The following is a 16,870-nucleotide window of genomic DNA, read 5'->3' as shown; positions in this document are numbered from 1 at the left end:
CATTTTTGGCAACAAAAAGTTTGTTAGCATCGAACGATAGCGATCGCCATTCACCGTAACGTTGCGTCCAACAGCATCTTTGAAAAAATACGGTCCAATGATTCCACCAGCGTACAAACCACACCAAACAGTGCATTTTTCGGGATGCATGGGCAGTTCTTGAACGGCTTCTGGTTGCTCTTCACCCCAAATGCGGCAATTTTGCTTATTTACGTAGCCATTCAACCAGAAATGAGCCTCATCGCTGAACAAAACACGCGCGCGAAACACATTTCGAACCGAACACTGATTTTGGTAATAAAATTCAATGATTTGCAAGCGTTGCTCGTTAGTAAGTCTATTCATGATGAAATGTCAAAGCATACTGAGCATCTTTCTCTTTGACACCATGTCTGAAATCCCACGTGATCTGTCAAATACTAATGCATGAAAATCCTAACCTCAAAAAAATCACCCGTTATTTTGACAATACAAATTAGCCGATGACCATCCAGCTAAAACTCATTTTGTAAGCTTGTATGCAAAAAGAAATGCACCTGCGATATTATAGCTTATATGTAGTCGAAATTAAAGATTTTTCTTGTTTTTTATTTTTTATTTAATTTTATTGTTGTTGATTTACATGATAATGATATTTGTAGAAATCACGAATTCACCACAATTTACTTCAAGGATGCATAGCTTTATGAATCCTTTATTTTATTTATATTGTGTTCTCTTGAAACAATGACGCGTAAAAATATAATACTTGCAATTCGAGCCGCTAGAATAGAGTACACCCTTAAAGTCAAATGGACTAATGGAAATCAACTTATGCATTATATACAATTCGGTCTCAGCCATTAGAGAGTTAAATTAAAGTTAAGGAATAACATATGTATGTATTCACTAATACGCCCTCACTGCCGGTCATGTACCATAAAATCCCTCACATTTCATCAGTTTTCTTCAAAAATAACCATGTTAATTTTTCTTCTAAAAACCCATAAGCATCACTAATTCTCTTTACTGCTTTGTCTAAAATTTATGCAATATTATATAAGCTATACACCACGCTCACTGTAAAAGTTAACGAATTTGAAAAAAGTCTTAAAAAACGATTGAATTCCACATAAATACAGCGGGTGTCATTGTTGTCAATTATTGCCCCTTTCTCTGACAGTCAATGTCAGAAATTGACAAATTTTCGGTTTTCGCCAAAGCAAAAAAATTACGTTGCCTTCACCGATTGCAAGAGTTTGCGTAAAATTCCATAACTCTTCCAGCGAAATCCACAGCTAAAGAAGAATATTCAATAAAAAAATGCTTGGAACAAAAGTGCGAAAAAACCTTTGAATTTATATTTGCAAATGGAGACACTAGGCACATTTTCCCCTTTTATGTAATCACGGGAGATTCTGAAAACTCTTTTACTATACAACAAAAAGTCTCTAAGAACCCTTCAATACGCTGTTTTTTAGCATGGCCTTCATTTTTTCGCAATATTACAACCAACTGCATGGTTATGATGCGTATATGTGTGTGTGTGTATTGAGCAAATTGTTTTGCCAACATTTAACCCGAAATTGACGATTTACGCCTTTTTATGTAACCTTTTGCTTACGCCTTTTACGTATTGCGTTTTTTACCGCTATGCGTTTTAACCGGAATCATCCTTTCGTTAGCAAGCAAAAACAACAACAACAACATAAGTAACACTTTAACTATAGAGCGCGTATGTCGGAAGCCGCCGAACAATTTGCCGACTGACCGCTGTTGCCGGCAGGTAAGGCAGCAAACCGCCGACGCGACATTATGCAATGCAACCGTGCAATGTTTTTTATCTTCTTTTTCTGAAAATCTCCGCAGAATTTCTCCCTTTGACACGTACAGCTTGCATAATCGGGTTGAATGACCCATTATGGTTGCGTCGTCTTACTAACAAAGTGCACAAACACACACACACACATAAGCATACATATGTATTTATATTATAAAGAACCGAAAGAAAGAGTCAAACAAAAAGTGAAATAAACAAAGTGAAAATTGCAATCAGCCAACCGCCCGCCCGCCGTGTCGCTTCTTCACGCCACCAGTGAAAGTATACGCAACCCGTTTGAGTAGCCAACAACAAAAATACAAATAAAAAACGGCAACGCATAAAGGATAAAAAAGGTCGTAAAAAATGGCAAGGATGTGCAAAAAACAGGCAATAGCCTCTTACTCAACCAACACACCAAGACCAACAAATAAACTCCTTCATTGTTGCCCAACTTTGCGGCATTTACGCAAGCCGTCCGCTTTGACTAGCTGCCGTTCGCTAACATCTAACAGCAAACACATAAAAAAAGGATGCTAAAGGATGGACTTGAATGGCGCGCATAAACACCTCTGAGAATCGCTAAGAATTTCATAATGAGCAAATGAGTTGCGAATTGTTGGCGTGTAAGGGCGTTGGTGTGGTAATACCTGGCAATGAGTTGAACACTCATGAAATTAGTAAAAAACGGTGAAAAAAATAATAAAGAAATATTTATGGTTGAATAATGTGTGTGTATGCGTAAAATTGCGAGTATACCGAAGCAAAACAAAAACAAACGACAAAGCAACGCAATATTAACTTGTCTATTGGTGTAACCGGAGAGGAGAATGAGCCGTCATCATCTAGCGAGGGAGGAATGTTACGAGTTATATGCTTATATATTATCTGTAAATGACTGGTATTTTATTGTTTATGTATGTGTGTATTGTGGTGTCTGCAAAGTGGATGGAACAAGTTAATCTACGCTTGCCGGGTGCTGTGATTAATATTGCTCTTTTGGGTTTAATTGGGTCTAACAGATGAAGGAGTTAGATTTGAACCCCCGAAGAGTGTAACTCAAAACATATATGTATATATCTATATTAGAGCGGGTTAATTTACAGGGCGCCAAAACTCGACTGTGATGAAGGAAGTTCGAATAGCAATTATCCGCCTGATGAACAGCAACGAAGATGGAGCGGACGTTGCATTGCCCGATCTTGAAGATGTTCGAATAGCAATTACCCGCCTGAGCAATAACAAAGCAGAAGGGGAGTTAAATTACCAGCCTAGCTTTTCAAAGAAGGCCGACGAACTGGCACGCAAGGCGGCAGCGTCCAAGATGTTGGGACCAGAGCCATATATAGCAGTAGGACCCCACACTCTTAAGGAGCTGCTTCGCACTGAGGAGAGAGGGGAGAGGGAGCGGTACTGGCGGCAGTCAGCAAGTATGCGTCACGCCAAGCTGCTTCTAGGAGGATATAACCTCTCCAGGTTCAAAGAATTAATGAACCTCCCCCGTGAGAAATTCCGTCTCCTCGTCGCAGTTTACACAGGGCACTGTAAGCTCAGGAAGCACCTGTCCAACATGGGCATGGTCTCCTGTGCTACCTGTCGGTTTTGCGACTTGGAGCTAGAAACACCAGCACACCTAATCCTGGATTGCACAGCAATCTGTGGAAAAAGGCTCAAGGCCCTGGATTCTGTATATATCAGCAGGGATCACATCACCTCACTGGCGCCCGGCAAACTACTGGAACTGTTCAGGCTGCTGGGGCTCTGGGAGGTCATGTGATATAGGGGAGGGCACAATAGACCCTAGGTCGCGGTGCAGAACCTCAAATTTTATTCTATTTCTATTCAAATACGGCTGCGAAGAACTGACAAGGTGCATGCATGCATCAGGATGAAAGCATGCCCGACGATTGGAACATAAATGTGTTCTGCCCAATCCACAAAAAGGGAGACCCCACAATCTACGCCAATTACTGTGGGATAAGCCTTCTTTATGTCGTATATATCGCTCATTTGCTGCAAGACCGGCATAAGTCAAAAAAATCGATTCGCCAGAAAACGCGTTTAAAGTTTTCAACTGACTACAACCTTACACGGAGACTCCAACCTTACACCTCTTCTCAAGCGGAGCATATAAGAGGTATTCATATGAATTTTTCACTCAACATGAAGTATGATATAACGAACAATTCTGCACCATTAACTCCAAAATCACGTTTTTTGAATTATGCCGGTCTTGCAGCAAATGAGCGATATGGTCTTGCAGTAGGCAATAGAAAAGTAAAGTCCTCTCTTAAGGACCAAACTCTAGAAGTCCATCATCTTTTCTGTCTTGCTATATGGTGCGGAGGAACTAAAAGTGTTGCGAAAGATTTATGGTCCGTTGCGCATTGGCAAGGGCGAGTACCGCAAAAGACACGACGGCTGCGCTGGCTAGGTCGTGTTGTCCGGATGGAAAAGAACGCTCCAGTTTTTGATTTAGTACCCGTCGGTGGAAACAGAGGAAGAGAAAGACCTCCATTATGTTGAAGAGATCAGGTGGAGAACGACCTGGTATCTCGAATTGGTACCAAATAGTGAAAAGAAGAAATGACTGTCGCACTTTTGTTAACTCCTGTAAAACTGCATAAGCGGTGTCTACGTATCTAAAGAAGAATTAGAATTATTCTAAATAACTTTGCTTAAGGGAATATACGTCAAAAACCGGATTTTAACCGGTTATTCATCCCTATCTCCGTAAAAGGAGTTATAGCCGTCGAAAACCAGCTCCCATGCGAATCATATCGGACGCTAGCTGTCTAATTTGTATTGAAGAGGATAAGGTAGAAACATCTAGGCACTCACTCCTCCAATATCCAGCTTCTGCACGACTGGGGCTGAAACAACCCGGTAGTCTTACCTTCAGCCAAGCAGAATACATAGCCGAAACTGATATTAGCTGTCTCAACAATTTTGTGGGAGGCTCAAAGCGCCTCGTTGATTTGTAATGGTTCAGTATATAGGAGTTCTTCTTAGCTGGCCAGATGAGTTCTCTGTTAGGATCGACCTCTTAACTCAACTGTACCGATTTAACGGACAACTGCAACAAATGGGGCTACTAGGGAACATAAAACTCTAAACACTTTTTTTTTCAAACTATTTTTTTCATGCAGTTGCCACAATCCGATTTACTTAAACAATGACATTAATATTTTTAAATACCTCTTTAATAAATGAAACAACAAAAATGACAACTTAAACTTTGTAATATTAAAAAAATCGACGAGTTAAAAAATTAGTGAAGAAATACACCTTTATTTTTGTGGCACCCGCTATTTTATGAAAAACAATTTTTTTTCAATAGCGACATTCGTACTAATCAAGGTTTTCATCAGTGTTTTATTTTTGAGATTGCCACAAGGGTACAAATCATGGTGACGAGGACACGGCCGTATTCTCCCCTCTACTTCAAGAACTCACTAAATTATTGTTTTTTAAATTAAATTTTTGTACTCTGTCTATATAAATAAACAAAATAACTAAAAATGGATAGCAGAAATATCAAATGCTTTTTCTTATTAATTACTAGAAACGCTCGAAATTTGGGTATCTAGAACAGAATACCCTCGTAACATAATTTTTTTCATATGATTCATAAATAATTAAGTCCCTCACTTCGACTTCCTGCTCGAATAGCTTCTAAATTATTTTTTTTTTTTAATCGTTATTAAATCCTTTTCTTTTTCAATGAGTTTCAAGTTCCTTTTATTACTTCACCTTTTGCCGTTTTCAAAGACTTCAGCCTCGGTCCATTTTTCAGAAATTTCCAAGTAGTATTGAGGATGTGACAATAATGCTACACTCTTCACTGTGATACTTCGATATGAGAGAGAACATTACTACATAGTAATCGAATCGTTATTAAAACTCATAAAGGTTCCCAAAACCACACATTAGCTAACTAACACAACAGCGGGACAAATTTCCATTGCTTCAACATTATAATAGTGTTTACAAGCGCAATATATGCAGCTATATAATATTCATATATGTATAAACACATCATAAAATGTTGATTAAAACTTCTGATGTACATAATATTGTGGATAAAAATACACATTTCCACAAACGCGCATACATATGCTAACATACGTACATACATATATACATATATTATATGCATATGCCTGTATCGAAATAAATATCCAATTACGATTTGGCAGACAAAGTGGCCCAGCAGCAGCAACATTCCCTAAGGTGTGGTGGTGGCGCTACTTACAACGGTGGCAACATTATTCCATACAATTATTACGCTTTTCACGATGTGTCTTTTAAATATTATGGCCGCTGCATTATGAACGTAAATAAGCGCAGTCACGCAAAGTCGCCATTTATTTTAATCCCCGCTCACTTTTTTTGCCTTCCCCCATCGAGTGAAACTCCATTAAATTTACTCAACAGAAGTATATGGTATACATAAACACAAATATGTAGTTTATAGTTGTGCAGAAGCTCACTTCTCCGTTTCCGTTGTGCTGCTCTCAAATCTCACGCGCAGTCGCTGCTGATTGGCGGTTGCTATGACTTCGCACTTAGAGGGAGCTGAGAGCATTGAAATGGGGAAAGCGCCAACAAACAAAATGTCTGCTGTGGCGATGCTGCTATGTGGAAATGTGTAGTGGTGCAGCGGTGAGTGAGAGCGTGCACAGCGCAAAGCCACACCTTAGAAAATACATACATATGTATGTATGTTTTTGTTTTTGGTGAGAGCATAAAAAGTGTACATAATACATAGTAGTAATAATGGCGGTGTAGCGGGTGCTTATATACATATGTGTATACATAAGTACAATGTTTTATATTCTTTGTTAGAGGGTGGGAAGTAGGAAACGGAAGCAGAGCGGTATTTATGTGTGCGTATGTATATATATATGTATGTACTTGCATATGTTTGTTGATAGCGAGCAGCGAGTGTTTATATGAAATGATTTCATTGTATGAACGGCACTAACAACGGTAATCATTTCATTCAGCTGCGATTTAACTGTTTTCCGCAGCTGTGCTTATTGCTTGTGCAAACATGTAGCTGCATGAAATTGAACGTAAAAATGTAAAAACAAAAATAAAGAAAATATTGTGAAACAAAAATAATAAAAAAACAGGTGTATATGCGCATATACATACATACATATGTATGCATGTATGTAGATAAAAAAGTTTCGACGTTTACTATAGCAGAGCGGGCGAAATCACAAAATGCAAGTCAGGTAAGTACTAGGATTTCATTTTATTAGCACAAAATCAAATACGAACGACAATATGATTTAACAAGATGAGATTTTGGTAAAAGCTTTCTAATTAAGGCATTAGGCAAGTCTAGAGCACTGAAAGAGACATAACTTAGATAATTTATACTGAGAGTATGGAAAAGGAATCACATTTCACTCTTGCAGACTTTGTTAACGGGTTACATATATGCAAGTCAATAAAAACGCTTTTTTTGTGAATTTTCCTCACCGAATTTCGACCTTTCAAAATCCTGTGTTGGCTAAACTACATATAGTACTGGTATCTAGCAGGTCTAGTAAAAAGAATGCTTTAGGCTTTAGTAATCTGTTTCTGGCGCTGCATAAGTGGATTCGGTTTACGCTATATGACGATAGGTGGTTGTGGTGGTTTTGTGGTTGCTTGCCTCAGGATCACAACTGACACTGTCATAGCCAACCATACCTTAATTTTGGTTTCGCATATTCCATGTTAAAGCTGCTTCCCGCTCTGGAAGGTCAATTGTCGAAAATATCGATAAAATAATGGAATGAATAAAAAAAGGCTGGTTACAAAAAGAAGCTCGATGCATGAGTCCATACGAGTTAACAGACAAACCCATCAGGACTAAATTTCCTTCTGCGTATCGCTGCTGTTATTGATGATGAAAAGTTGGTCACTCACGACGACGTTAAGTGAAAACGGTTGTGCTCGAATAGAGTGAGCCGCCGGAAACGTTGAGCAAGCCAGACTTAACGATCATGAAGACTTTGTTCTGTGTTTTGTGGTGCTGAGGGTAGCAATCGCCCAGAAGCGGTCAGCTTTGAGCAATAGGAACGGATTTTTGTTCCATAAGTACAATCCCAGAACACAACCATCGTTGATGCCTCTACAGAAACTTCGGAAACTTAGTTGAAAGTGCTAAATATCTGGTCCTGTAAACAACTACTACCTGTTCCTGGCCGTTACCACGATAGTAGGGTCTACGTAACCGTAACGATCCCGAATTTATTCGGTCAAAAACTCCTGCGGAATTCTGCTGAAACACCGACAACAATAACAACCACCTAGTTCCGTCCATGTCGAATGCTTTTGCTGGTAAAAAAATGTGTCTTAAAAGCTCGTGAAAATCGACTGTCGCAGTGCTTTAGACGGAATTCCATGTAGTTAGTTAGTAAAGTTGCTAGCCACTACTCGCAAATATCTAAATATATTCGATAATCAGACGGTTTCCTTAAGAGCAAACATTTTGAAAAAGAACTGTTATCAACTTTAAGTTAGTCTCATTTCTAGCTGGTGAATACCAGTAATAGTTGTTTTACTGTTATTTGTTGTTGCTGTTGCTGTTTTTGTAGCGGCAGAAAATATCCCTGAAGTAATTTCGAGGAATGCTGAAGAATCGAGAGGCCAGTTAAAAATCCGGGTCCGTTCTGGTTAGGCATACTCGACTGTCGTGGGAACGTACTAATATATATAGGACTGAATATATTTGATAAAAAACAAACAAACATAACAAAATAATTATAAAATAATATTTTATATTATACAACAAAATTATATTTTATATACAAATGCTTAACAAATGGATGGTTCAAAACAGTTACAAAATAAACTGTTTGATTTTCTTCTCTTTTCATGTTCTCACAGATTTCAAATCACGAGAGATTTCTTATGCTACATATGTATGTAAGTATCTACAGCCCCTCAGCCCCTAATCACGTCCTATTTGATGAGATTCCAAAGGGCGATCCACACGCACCACACGTTCAGCCACATTCAGATAAGCCTCGTATTCAGCCTCATCCGGGGTGGTGTCATGATGGTAATGACCGCCCCAGTTGGACTTGGAGAAGGAGTGGAAGTGCTGGAGACGCAAATCTAAACCCTGCATAACAATAAGAGAAATTAATATTTCCATTAAGAATAACAGTACAAACTAAATCGTGTCATAATTAGCAACTTACATGTTCGTTTGTAAGCAGTGTGCCCACAGCATTCAGCTGCGCTGGCATATTGTAGAACTTCAACCATTCGTTCAACTCCTCTTCGGATTGTAGTGGCGTCTTGCTGAAGTCACGCATAACGTGCTGATGCGCTGCGCCCTTCTTCAACACGAAAATACCACCCATACCAACACACTGATCCTTGTAGTGGCTTTCCAAACCCTTGCGCACGCATTCGACGAAATTCTGCTCACCCGTACGTTTACTGCACTTGACCTTCACCACCGGACCGGGGGCGCCACGACTAATGTATAAATTCAATAGCAAAGCACAACGTGGGTCTGAGTCGGGAATGCGTTCCAACACACACACCTCTTCGGCACCGTGCACTTTAGCTGTGTAGCTGCCGTTTTTGAGGGTACCCTGCTCATCGATGGCCATATTGAAGATGCCTTCGCAATTGGTATTACGCAAAGGGAAGGGTCCAGCACCGGCGCCGATGGCCAATAGTTTACCCTTGCCGGGAAGGGCCTTCTGCACGATTTCCTTTACATTGTACACTTTGGAGCGCTGCACAAGTGGCAGCAAGAATGGTGGACCGCCCACTTCGAGTAGCACGGGGGAGCCACCTAAGCCTGTATTAAAGTATTAAATAGCTGTAGCATATGTTATATAATATTAAAGGTATACAAAACTTACCTGAGCTCAGTAAACCATAAAATGGATCGGTCAAATCGGGACAGTCACCAACTTCAACGGTGACATTCTCAAAGTTTTTGGTTAAAGCACTTTGTATAACTAGAAAACATTATTGCATAACATTATTTTATACATATATACATAACTGCTGTACTTTATACAATATTGACATTTTCAAGAAAAAATAAACATTTTAATTTTCGTGCAAAAAAATCTTAACAAAATTTATTTATGACTTAAAATTACTAAAAACAATTGATTTATAAATAACAAATAAATCAATATGATTTACGGTAAAATTGTTGGAATTTTTAATTTTTTTGATTTTCTAAAACAAAAAAAAAATTTTTCTAATTTCTTCCAACCTCACAACATTTCTATGGCGTTGGTTCACCCTGCTGCAAACTATCTTATCATCGCATCTTCGCTTTAGCGAATACACAAACCAAAACACAATTCCAATTGGAATATTTGTTAGAAAGGTAAAATTCCAATTGAATACCACCTCATGACATTCCCACTTGAATGTCAAACAAAAAACCAAAACAAGTATTGGCTCACAAAAAAAAATTAACTAAAGTGCTTGCACTTGCATTGGTATCTACTTTTTAGACTTACTTTCTTTTAATTCCTGTAATGGTGGCACATAAAGCGGCTTTTCCTCGTACAGAAGTTCCTCAGTGACCAATGATTCTGCCATTGTAAATAATAAATATTTTAAAACTCTGAACTGATAAGTGTTAAGCAAATTCAACAGCGGTTGCTTTCAGCGTATGTTGACTAATAGAAGTTTAAAAAGCGACTAATTATAATAGCGGAGTGTTATTCATTAGTTAGCATCGCTCCGCTCGAATAGAACGGATAGTTGTTTAAGTACTTTTAAATAATTTACAGGGTGTTTGACTTGCCGCTTTGCTGGCTGATAAGATAAAAACCTCTTAAAGCACAAGTTGACATTAACTCATCAAATTACGGCAAACCCACCAGATCAGGCAGTCTTTGGCTGATAGAGCTTCTCCGTGGCGTGCACATAATTTATGTGTGCATATACGTATATATACATACATATAAGCATCTACATAGATACGTGAGTTTATCAATGAACATTGCATGTTATACTTGGCGACATCCCAGTAGATCTGGCAGCAGTCACATCTTGCTAAATTGAAATAATATTTCCCGCAGGTATATCGCTTTACATTGGCGTTGCTTGTTTAATAAAACTTCAAACAAATAGAGGGTGTCGAAAAATATCTTCCAGGTCTCATAGGATGACGCAGACTTTTTAAAAAACTTCAAATTCTATGCAAGCAAGCTGTGAAGGAAGCGCCTGAAGTGAGAAATATGGGGGTACAAAACAAAAAATAACTTCATGTTCATGCCAAATGGAGTACTCTTTTTGTTGGCATATGGGAAAATGATACTTAAACCGCTAGTGTGTGGTTCACCAAACTGATTAGAAACAATTGTTTGACTTTTCGCTGCTTGGGATGTACACATTGCTGACGCAAAGGAAATATTTAATTGCCATTCTTATCATTAAGTCAAATATGCAACACTAACAAAAACCATTACTCAATTTAACACCTGTTCGTGTTATCTGCTGCCGAAATGAGATGTTTGTTTATAAGAATATTAGAACGAACAAGTTTGAAACTGATAAGCGACGCACCATAAGCACGAGTACACATCATATACCACCAAAGAGGCATAAGCTTGGCCAATTTATAATTATGCGCCTTAACCCTTAAATGCATGATGATGTATATATACATCAGTGTTTTCTTCCTTACATAATTTCTAAACGGTAACTCAAACACAGTATTTTTTACTTTTATTAGGTGCTAAAAATATCTGTGTTGACTTTTGAATGCAAACTTTCATGATATGACATTTCACTTTTTAATTTTAATAATTTGACAGCTTGGCGCGCCACTTAAAAAATACACACTTGGTATTTAAAAAGGAAAAACCATGCATTTAAGGGTTAAGCATACTGTTTTTATGCCATGTACGAGGTATACCAAATTTGTCACAAAGTTTATAACACACAGAAGGAAATATCGGACGCCCTTTAAAGTTTATACAGATAAGACCATTCTGAGCTGTTTCCCACTGTTTGCAAACCGTTGGACGGCTATGTTTTCAGACTGTGAAGGGTATTAGAACTTTGATGCAACTGAAGTTAAGATTTTTTCTTTGTTTCAATTTTTGAAATAAAACAATTGTGAAAATGACAAAAAATAACTGTTATATGCAATTGACAATAAAAACATACGTTGGCATAAATTAAAATGAATATATATACATACATATATGCCGAACCACACATTTTGATCGAATACATTTTGTCAAATGATGCAGCTAATGATAAAATAAACTAAGGAAATGAAAGTTATGCGCCGGATGCAAACACTTAAAGAAAAAGTTTACAATTACCTTATCAAAGTTTTATTACAAAATACCATAACTGATTACGAATGTTATCAAAACATAAATATGTTTAAAACTCACTATCCATAAAGTTTAATTTGAGAAAGAAAATTGTAGATAAACAAAAGAAATAAGTGTAAACAAATTTAGCACATTTTTAGATCAAGGGTACTATATAAGGATTAGATGGCATAAATTCAAAAGAATAAGGATATGATATTTCTTATCGGGAACAACAGCTAAAATATATGTAAAAATAGTCAAATATTTCAAGATGTATGCTTTTAAAAATGGAAAAATAAGCGTTTTTCCAAAGCTTTAAATAGAACACTTGAATTTTGGTTCAAAAAGAACTAGGTTTGTATGCATGAGTAAAAAGTTGGCGGATTTCGCTCACACGCTGCTCATTTTGTTTAAAACATAAGAACTTATAATTTATTGCCCTATTTTTGTATTTTTCAATTTTATTTTTCTTCACTTATTTAAAACAAACGTTATTATTTTAATATGTAATACAAAAAATAGAAATTTGCAATAAACAAGAACTAATTTTAAAATAATAAATTTTCAGCTAATAAGAGCAAATATTAGAAATATATGACTACAAATTACTAACGCAGTTTGGTTGAACGTACCCCTTCGCGTTGCCATGTTATGGAAGAAATTTTGACATTTCAAAATTTAAATAATATACATATGTAATATAAAAATTAGTATTAATAATTGAAAACAAGCATAATTGTTACTAATTCAACAATTGAAAAAATAAAAATAACACGTTAATAATTTTACTTAAGATCTATTAGCCATTTAATATTACTTAGCGTACTAACAATGTGGGCAACGATGAGTATTTGTCATGAAATTTGTTTATTATAAATTTTTCTGAGAAGTTCACAATAACTGTGCTCCCCTCTCTTACTTTGCAAAGAAATGTAAAGCTGAGAGGTTATTTTTACATATTTGTTAAGAAAATCAAGTATCTCCACACAATTTTTTAAAACTTGTGTCCAATAATGTGGCATCTCTGTAACGCTTACGTTGCTCCAAAACATTATCCGAGGGGGCCACGAAACGGCAAAAATTATGCATTGGCATTTTTGCTTTCGCATTTTTTGACTTAATCATTGTTGTTGCTTTTATATTTCTGTCATTCTGTTGCTGTATAAAAATTGAATTTCGCCCGGCAGCAGAAAAACGCACGTAATTTCGTTCGGAAGCCACGGAAGCTGTCAAAGGCGGCACCGTTGTCGTCATCAACAATTGAGTAACTCTGTGTAATAGTCATTCTGCAAGCGGCACATAAAACAACAAAACAAAAACCACTTAGCTAAATTGGACATACGCTTACCATTGGAATGCGAGTCAAGTATCAACGCCTAAAAACAAACGAAACTAAGTAGCAACAATGTCTGTAAATTAAGCTAATCTCAATTTTAAGAAACGAAACAAAGTCAGTGAGTTTTGTTAGCAGTCAATGCACTGCCGAACTCCAATTGGAACAAAGCGAAGTTGAAGTGTAAAGGAAAGTTATAAATAAATATTGAAGCAATAGAGCACAGCGCAATAAGATGGGTGCTATATTGGCCAAGTTCAGGGTAAGACAGCATATTTATATGCAGGTGACCTTCGTTGGCCCCACAATTGATATACAAATTTATTCATACACCAAAAACACAATATATCTACATACATGCATGTTATAAAGTCTATAGTTTTATGTTTTTTTTTGTGTGTACTGCATCTATTTATAGAAAGAAAAGTCCACTGCAGAGGTACTCGAGGGACTGGAGGAGAAAATCACACAAATAGAAAAATATACATTGAATACACAGGAGCAAAAACGACGCATTGTAGGCAATTTTCTTGCTACATCAATTGGCATTTATGTGATCGCATTTATTGTTTTTTACTTTGTATACTTTCCGCCGACATGGCGAGAGCGAATCGTTTACTCAGTGCCATTACTTTTGTTCCCATTTGTGTAAGTAGATACAAGTGCCTGGGCGCCAATGTAATCCGGTCTAGCGGGTGTTGTTGTTAAGCTTCACTGCATATCATATCATCTGTTTGTTTTTTATTTATATAAATCATGGATATTTTTTTGTTGTTTTAGTATCATACTCCTGCGACGTTTATTTACGTGGTACTTCGAGCGAAAGTTGAATAAAAACTCCAATAAGCTGACAGCGTTGCATACCGAAAAAAAGAAAATATTAGAGCAGGTCATGGATAAGGAGACTTACAAGGTGAGTGCACGACGTTGATGACGAGTAAGCGTAAATACATATGTATAACAAATTATATATGTACATATGTTAAGAATTTGTTGATTAAAAAAATGTGTTGTAACTAAAAAATTTTCCACTGGAATTTTAAGTGCAGAATTTTTGATTTCAAGTGAATATACTTTTATTTGTAAAAAATAATATTTTATTGTGTAATATAAATAACGGCTCAAATTAACTCAAAACAGGTTGCGGTAAAACTGCTGGCTAAGTATGGGGACAAAACTAATAGTCAGAAGCCATTTTTCGGTAAGGTATTTTGTACTTCGCATTGGTATAAATCTTTAATAAATGCCATATTATTTATTGTAGCCGTGACTCCACGACCGCCGGCAGTCAGTAACTTGAGCGCAGCATCGCAACGCCTCGCCATTGGACAATCGCCAAATGCGCCTGTTACCACAGGTAGTCTACAAGATCTGCGATTGCGTACAACCTTGAGTACCACATCGCTTTCGGCTACACCACGTCAACTCTCCAGTCTACGCAGTTCACCAGTCGCACCGTTAGCCGGTACACAGTCGCTATTGCCACGTGTACCCCTACCAATTACACCGCAAAGACGACCGATGGGACAGGAATTGCGTAAACGCACACCCTTCCCCATTGTCAATCAGCAAGGAAAAGGTGTTTTGGAACGTATTGTTGATGTACTTATTGGCGATGGTCCAAAGGACCGTTTCGGTATGATTTGCAAAGAGTGTTTTGCGCATAACGGTGAGTATTTTTGTTGTGGTGTGGCAATAATGAAAGTAATGACAAATCGCAAACTGCTTTCGTATTTACTTTTAAAAAGTAATATATATTAAGCTGTTGATACTGTTATGTTGCGCATTCATCTGTTTGCCATATCGTATTTCGCGCTGTCGTCCATTTGTTGTTGCAGTGTGTATATTAAGTTTCTCTTTAAATTCATTAGGTATGGCACTCAAAGAAGACTTTGATTACGCCACATTTCGTTGCGCTTTTTGCAATGCGCTGAATCCAGCACGTAAAGCACGCCCCATTGCACCGCGCCTGCCAGAGCAGCATTTCTCACCGCTGAAGCGTGACTCAAGCTCATCGTCGACACCGACGGACGTTGACTCGGAAAATGACGGTAAGTAAATCAAAAAAAAAAAAAAATATTCTCACAATGCATGTGTTATAAATTTGTATTTATAAGCAGAGCCCGTCGGCGCTATACCAACACCATTAATAGCAACAACACCACGCATACAATTAACTGAAGCCATCAATACACCTGTAAAAGCAGCTGAAGCCAGCGCTTTTGAAGATACATCTGTTGGTGGTGTGCGTCGTCAAGCGGAAATTGGCGCAGGCGATGGCCCCGATGTAACAGCAGATGAAGCTGTCGCTGATGCGGCTGGTGTGGAGAAGATGGAAATCGAGCATGGCGACGAGCAACAAAACGAAGCACTAGCAGCTGAAGTTGTTGCCAATTTGCAGGCGCTACAGGCCGCTGAAGCCAACGAGATGAGTAGACTGCAAGAGCGTTTCGCCCAAATGTATGCAACAACTGACACAGAACAGCAGGAGCAACAGTCCGTTGGCGTAGCTGAAGCCGAAGAAAATATAGAAGAAACACGGGAGCCAGCGGAGGAGCTTGATGAATTCAAGAAATTGAAATAACACTAGATACAGTTAGTTACACGTTAGTGGCTGGGTTTGGCCATGGAGGAATGGAGCAGGTGGTAGAATGTCGGTTAAGGCTCGCCTTTATTTTGCGCTGTTCGCTTTAGCGGCGTAAACGTTTACTCATTACGCTTGGAGTCTTGTTAAATATTTATAAAAAATAACATAAACAACACTACACTTTAGTTTAATTAATCGATTTTAATTTGATGTAATTTTAAATTTTTTTCATATGTTTTTCTTTTTAATTTTTTATATAACATCTCGCAATCCGCTTATATTTATAACTTATTAATGCACACACTTTTTTTAAACTGTTACTTATTAAAATTGAGCGGATATTGAGTTCATTTCCTTTTGTTTCAACTAGTGAAATGCGAAAAGCAATGAAATTGAATTTAATATCATATATACTATATATTGCATGTTTGTACATACATACATATAATATAAATATTTTTAAATATTTTAGTGAATGAATATTTAAATGATATGCATTAATTGTATGGATTTTTATATGGAACATCGAGCGAAACAAATCATATTGAATAATTATTAAAATGTCATATTTTAACTATAAACATCGTTAGTATTTAATTATATGCGAATGGCGGGCAGTTAACAACACGGTTGAAAGTGAAAGTGCTCAACACTAGTGAATAATTACCGTGACGGCAAACCCTCGCAAGCAACTGCTAAACACTTGCTGTTCTATTTCTATATGCGTACATATGTATGTACATATGTATGTATGTACGTGTGTCTGTCCGACAGCTGTTGTTTAGTTAAGTTGATTTGTTTGAGGTGACTTGTAATTCTACTATTAAATAAAA

At 37.3% G+C, this 16,870-nt stretch overlaps 2 protein-coding genes across 3 annotated transcripts; one reads left to right on the top strand and one right to left on the bottom strand.

The window, feature by feature from the left end:
- Positions 1 to 8,559: 8,559 nt before the first annotated feature.
- LOC105229943 (ester hydrolase C11orf54 homolog) lies at positions 8,560 to 10,525 on the bottom strand. The gene is made up of 4 exons (XM_011210454.4): positions 10,300 to 10,525; positions 9,682 to 9,780; positions 9,004 to 9,617; positions 8,560 to 8,924 (listed from the first exon to the last, which is right to left on the bottom strand). The coding sequence occupies exons 1-4, from the start codon at positions 10,379 to 10,381 to the stop codon at positions 8,751 to 8,753; spliced, it is 969 nt and encodes a 322-aa protein (XP_011208756.2). The 5' UTR covers positions 10,382 to 10,525; the 3' UTR covers positions 8,560 to 8,750.
- Positions 10,526 to 13,134: 2,609 nt separating this feature from the next.
- On the top strand, positions 13,135 to 16,618 carry LOC105229942 (endoplasmic reticulum junction formation protein lunapark-A). 2 transcript variants are annotated; one of them, XM_011210453.4, is made up of 7 exons: positions 13,135 to 13,712; positions 13,869 to 14,098; positions 14,231 to 14,363; positions 14,591 to 14,651; positions 14,715 to 15,119; positions 15,322 to 15,501; positions 15,571 to 16,618. In XM_011210453.4, the coding sequence occupies exons 1-7, from the start codon at positions 13,686 to 13,688 to the stop codon at positions 16,032 to 16,034; spliced, it is 1,500 nt and encodes a 499-aa protein (XP_011208755.2). In that variant the 5' UTR covers positions 13,135 to 13,685; the 3' UTR covers positions 16,035 to 16,618. The 2 variants fall into 2 exon arrangements, with proteins under 2 accessions (XP_011208755.2, XP_019847240.2); XM_019991681.3 differs by having other exon boundaries at positions 13,141 to 13,712; positions 14,591 to 15,119.
- Positions 16,619 to 16,870: the final 252 nt, after the last annotated feature.

This window comes from Bactrocera dorsalis, chromosome 3 (assembly GCF_023373825.1).
Source record: "Bactrocera dorsalis isolate Fly_Bdor chromosome 3, ASM2337382v1, whole genome shotgun sequence".
Lineage (NCBI taxonomy): Eukaryota > Metazoa > Arthropoda > Insecta > Diptera > Tephritidae > Bactrocera > Bactrocera dorsalis.
This window is presented reverse-complemented; position numbering and strand designations above follow the sequence as displayed.

Bases quoted from the DNA above. Each gene is read 5' to 3' on its own strand.
- LOC105229943 (XM_011210454.4), bottom strand. From the start codon at position 10,381: ATGGCAGAATCATTGGTCACTGAGGAACTTCTGTACGAGGAAAAGCCG. The intron at 9,781-10,299 runs GTAAGTCTAAAA...AATGTTTTCTAG, and splicing joins ATTACAGGAATTAAAAGAAA to TTATACAAAGTGCTTTAACC. The intron at 9,618-9,681 runs GTAAGTTTTGTA...ACTTTAATACAG, and splicing joins TTATGGTTTACTGAGCTCAG to GCTTAGGTGGCTCCCCCGTG.
- LOC105229942 (XM_019991681.3), top strand. From the start codon at position 13,686: ATGGGTGCTATATTGGCCAAGTTCAGG. The intron at 14,364-14,590 runs GTGAGTGCACGA...AACTCAAAACAG, and splicing joins TGGATAAGGAGACTTACAAG to GTTGCGGTAAAACTGCTGGC. The intron at 15,502-15,570 runs GTAAGTAAATCA...ATTTATAAGCAG, and splicing joins CGTTGACTCGGAAAATGACG to AGCCCGTCGGCGCTATACCA.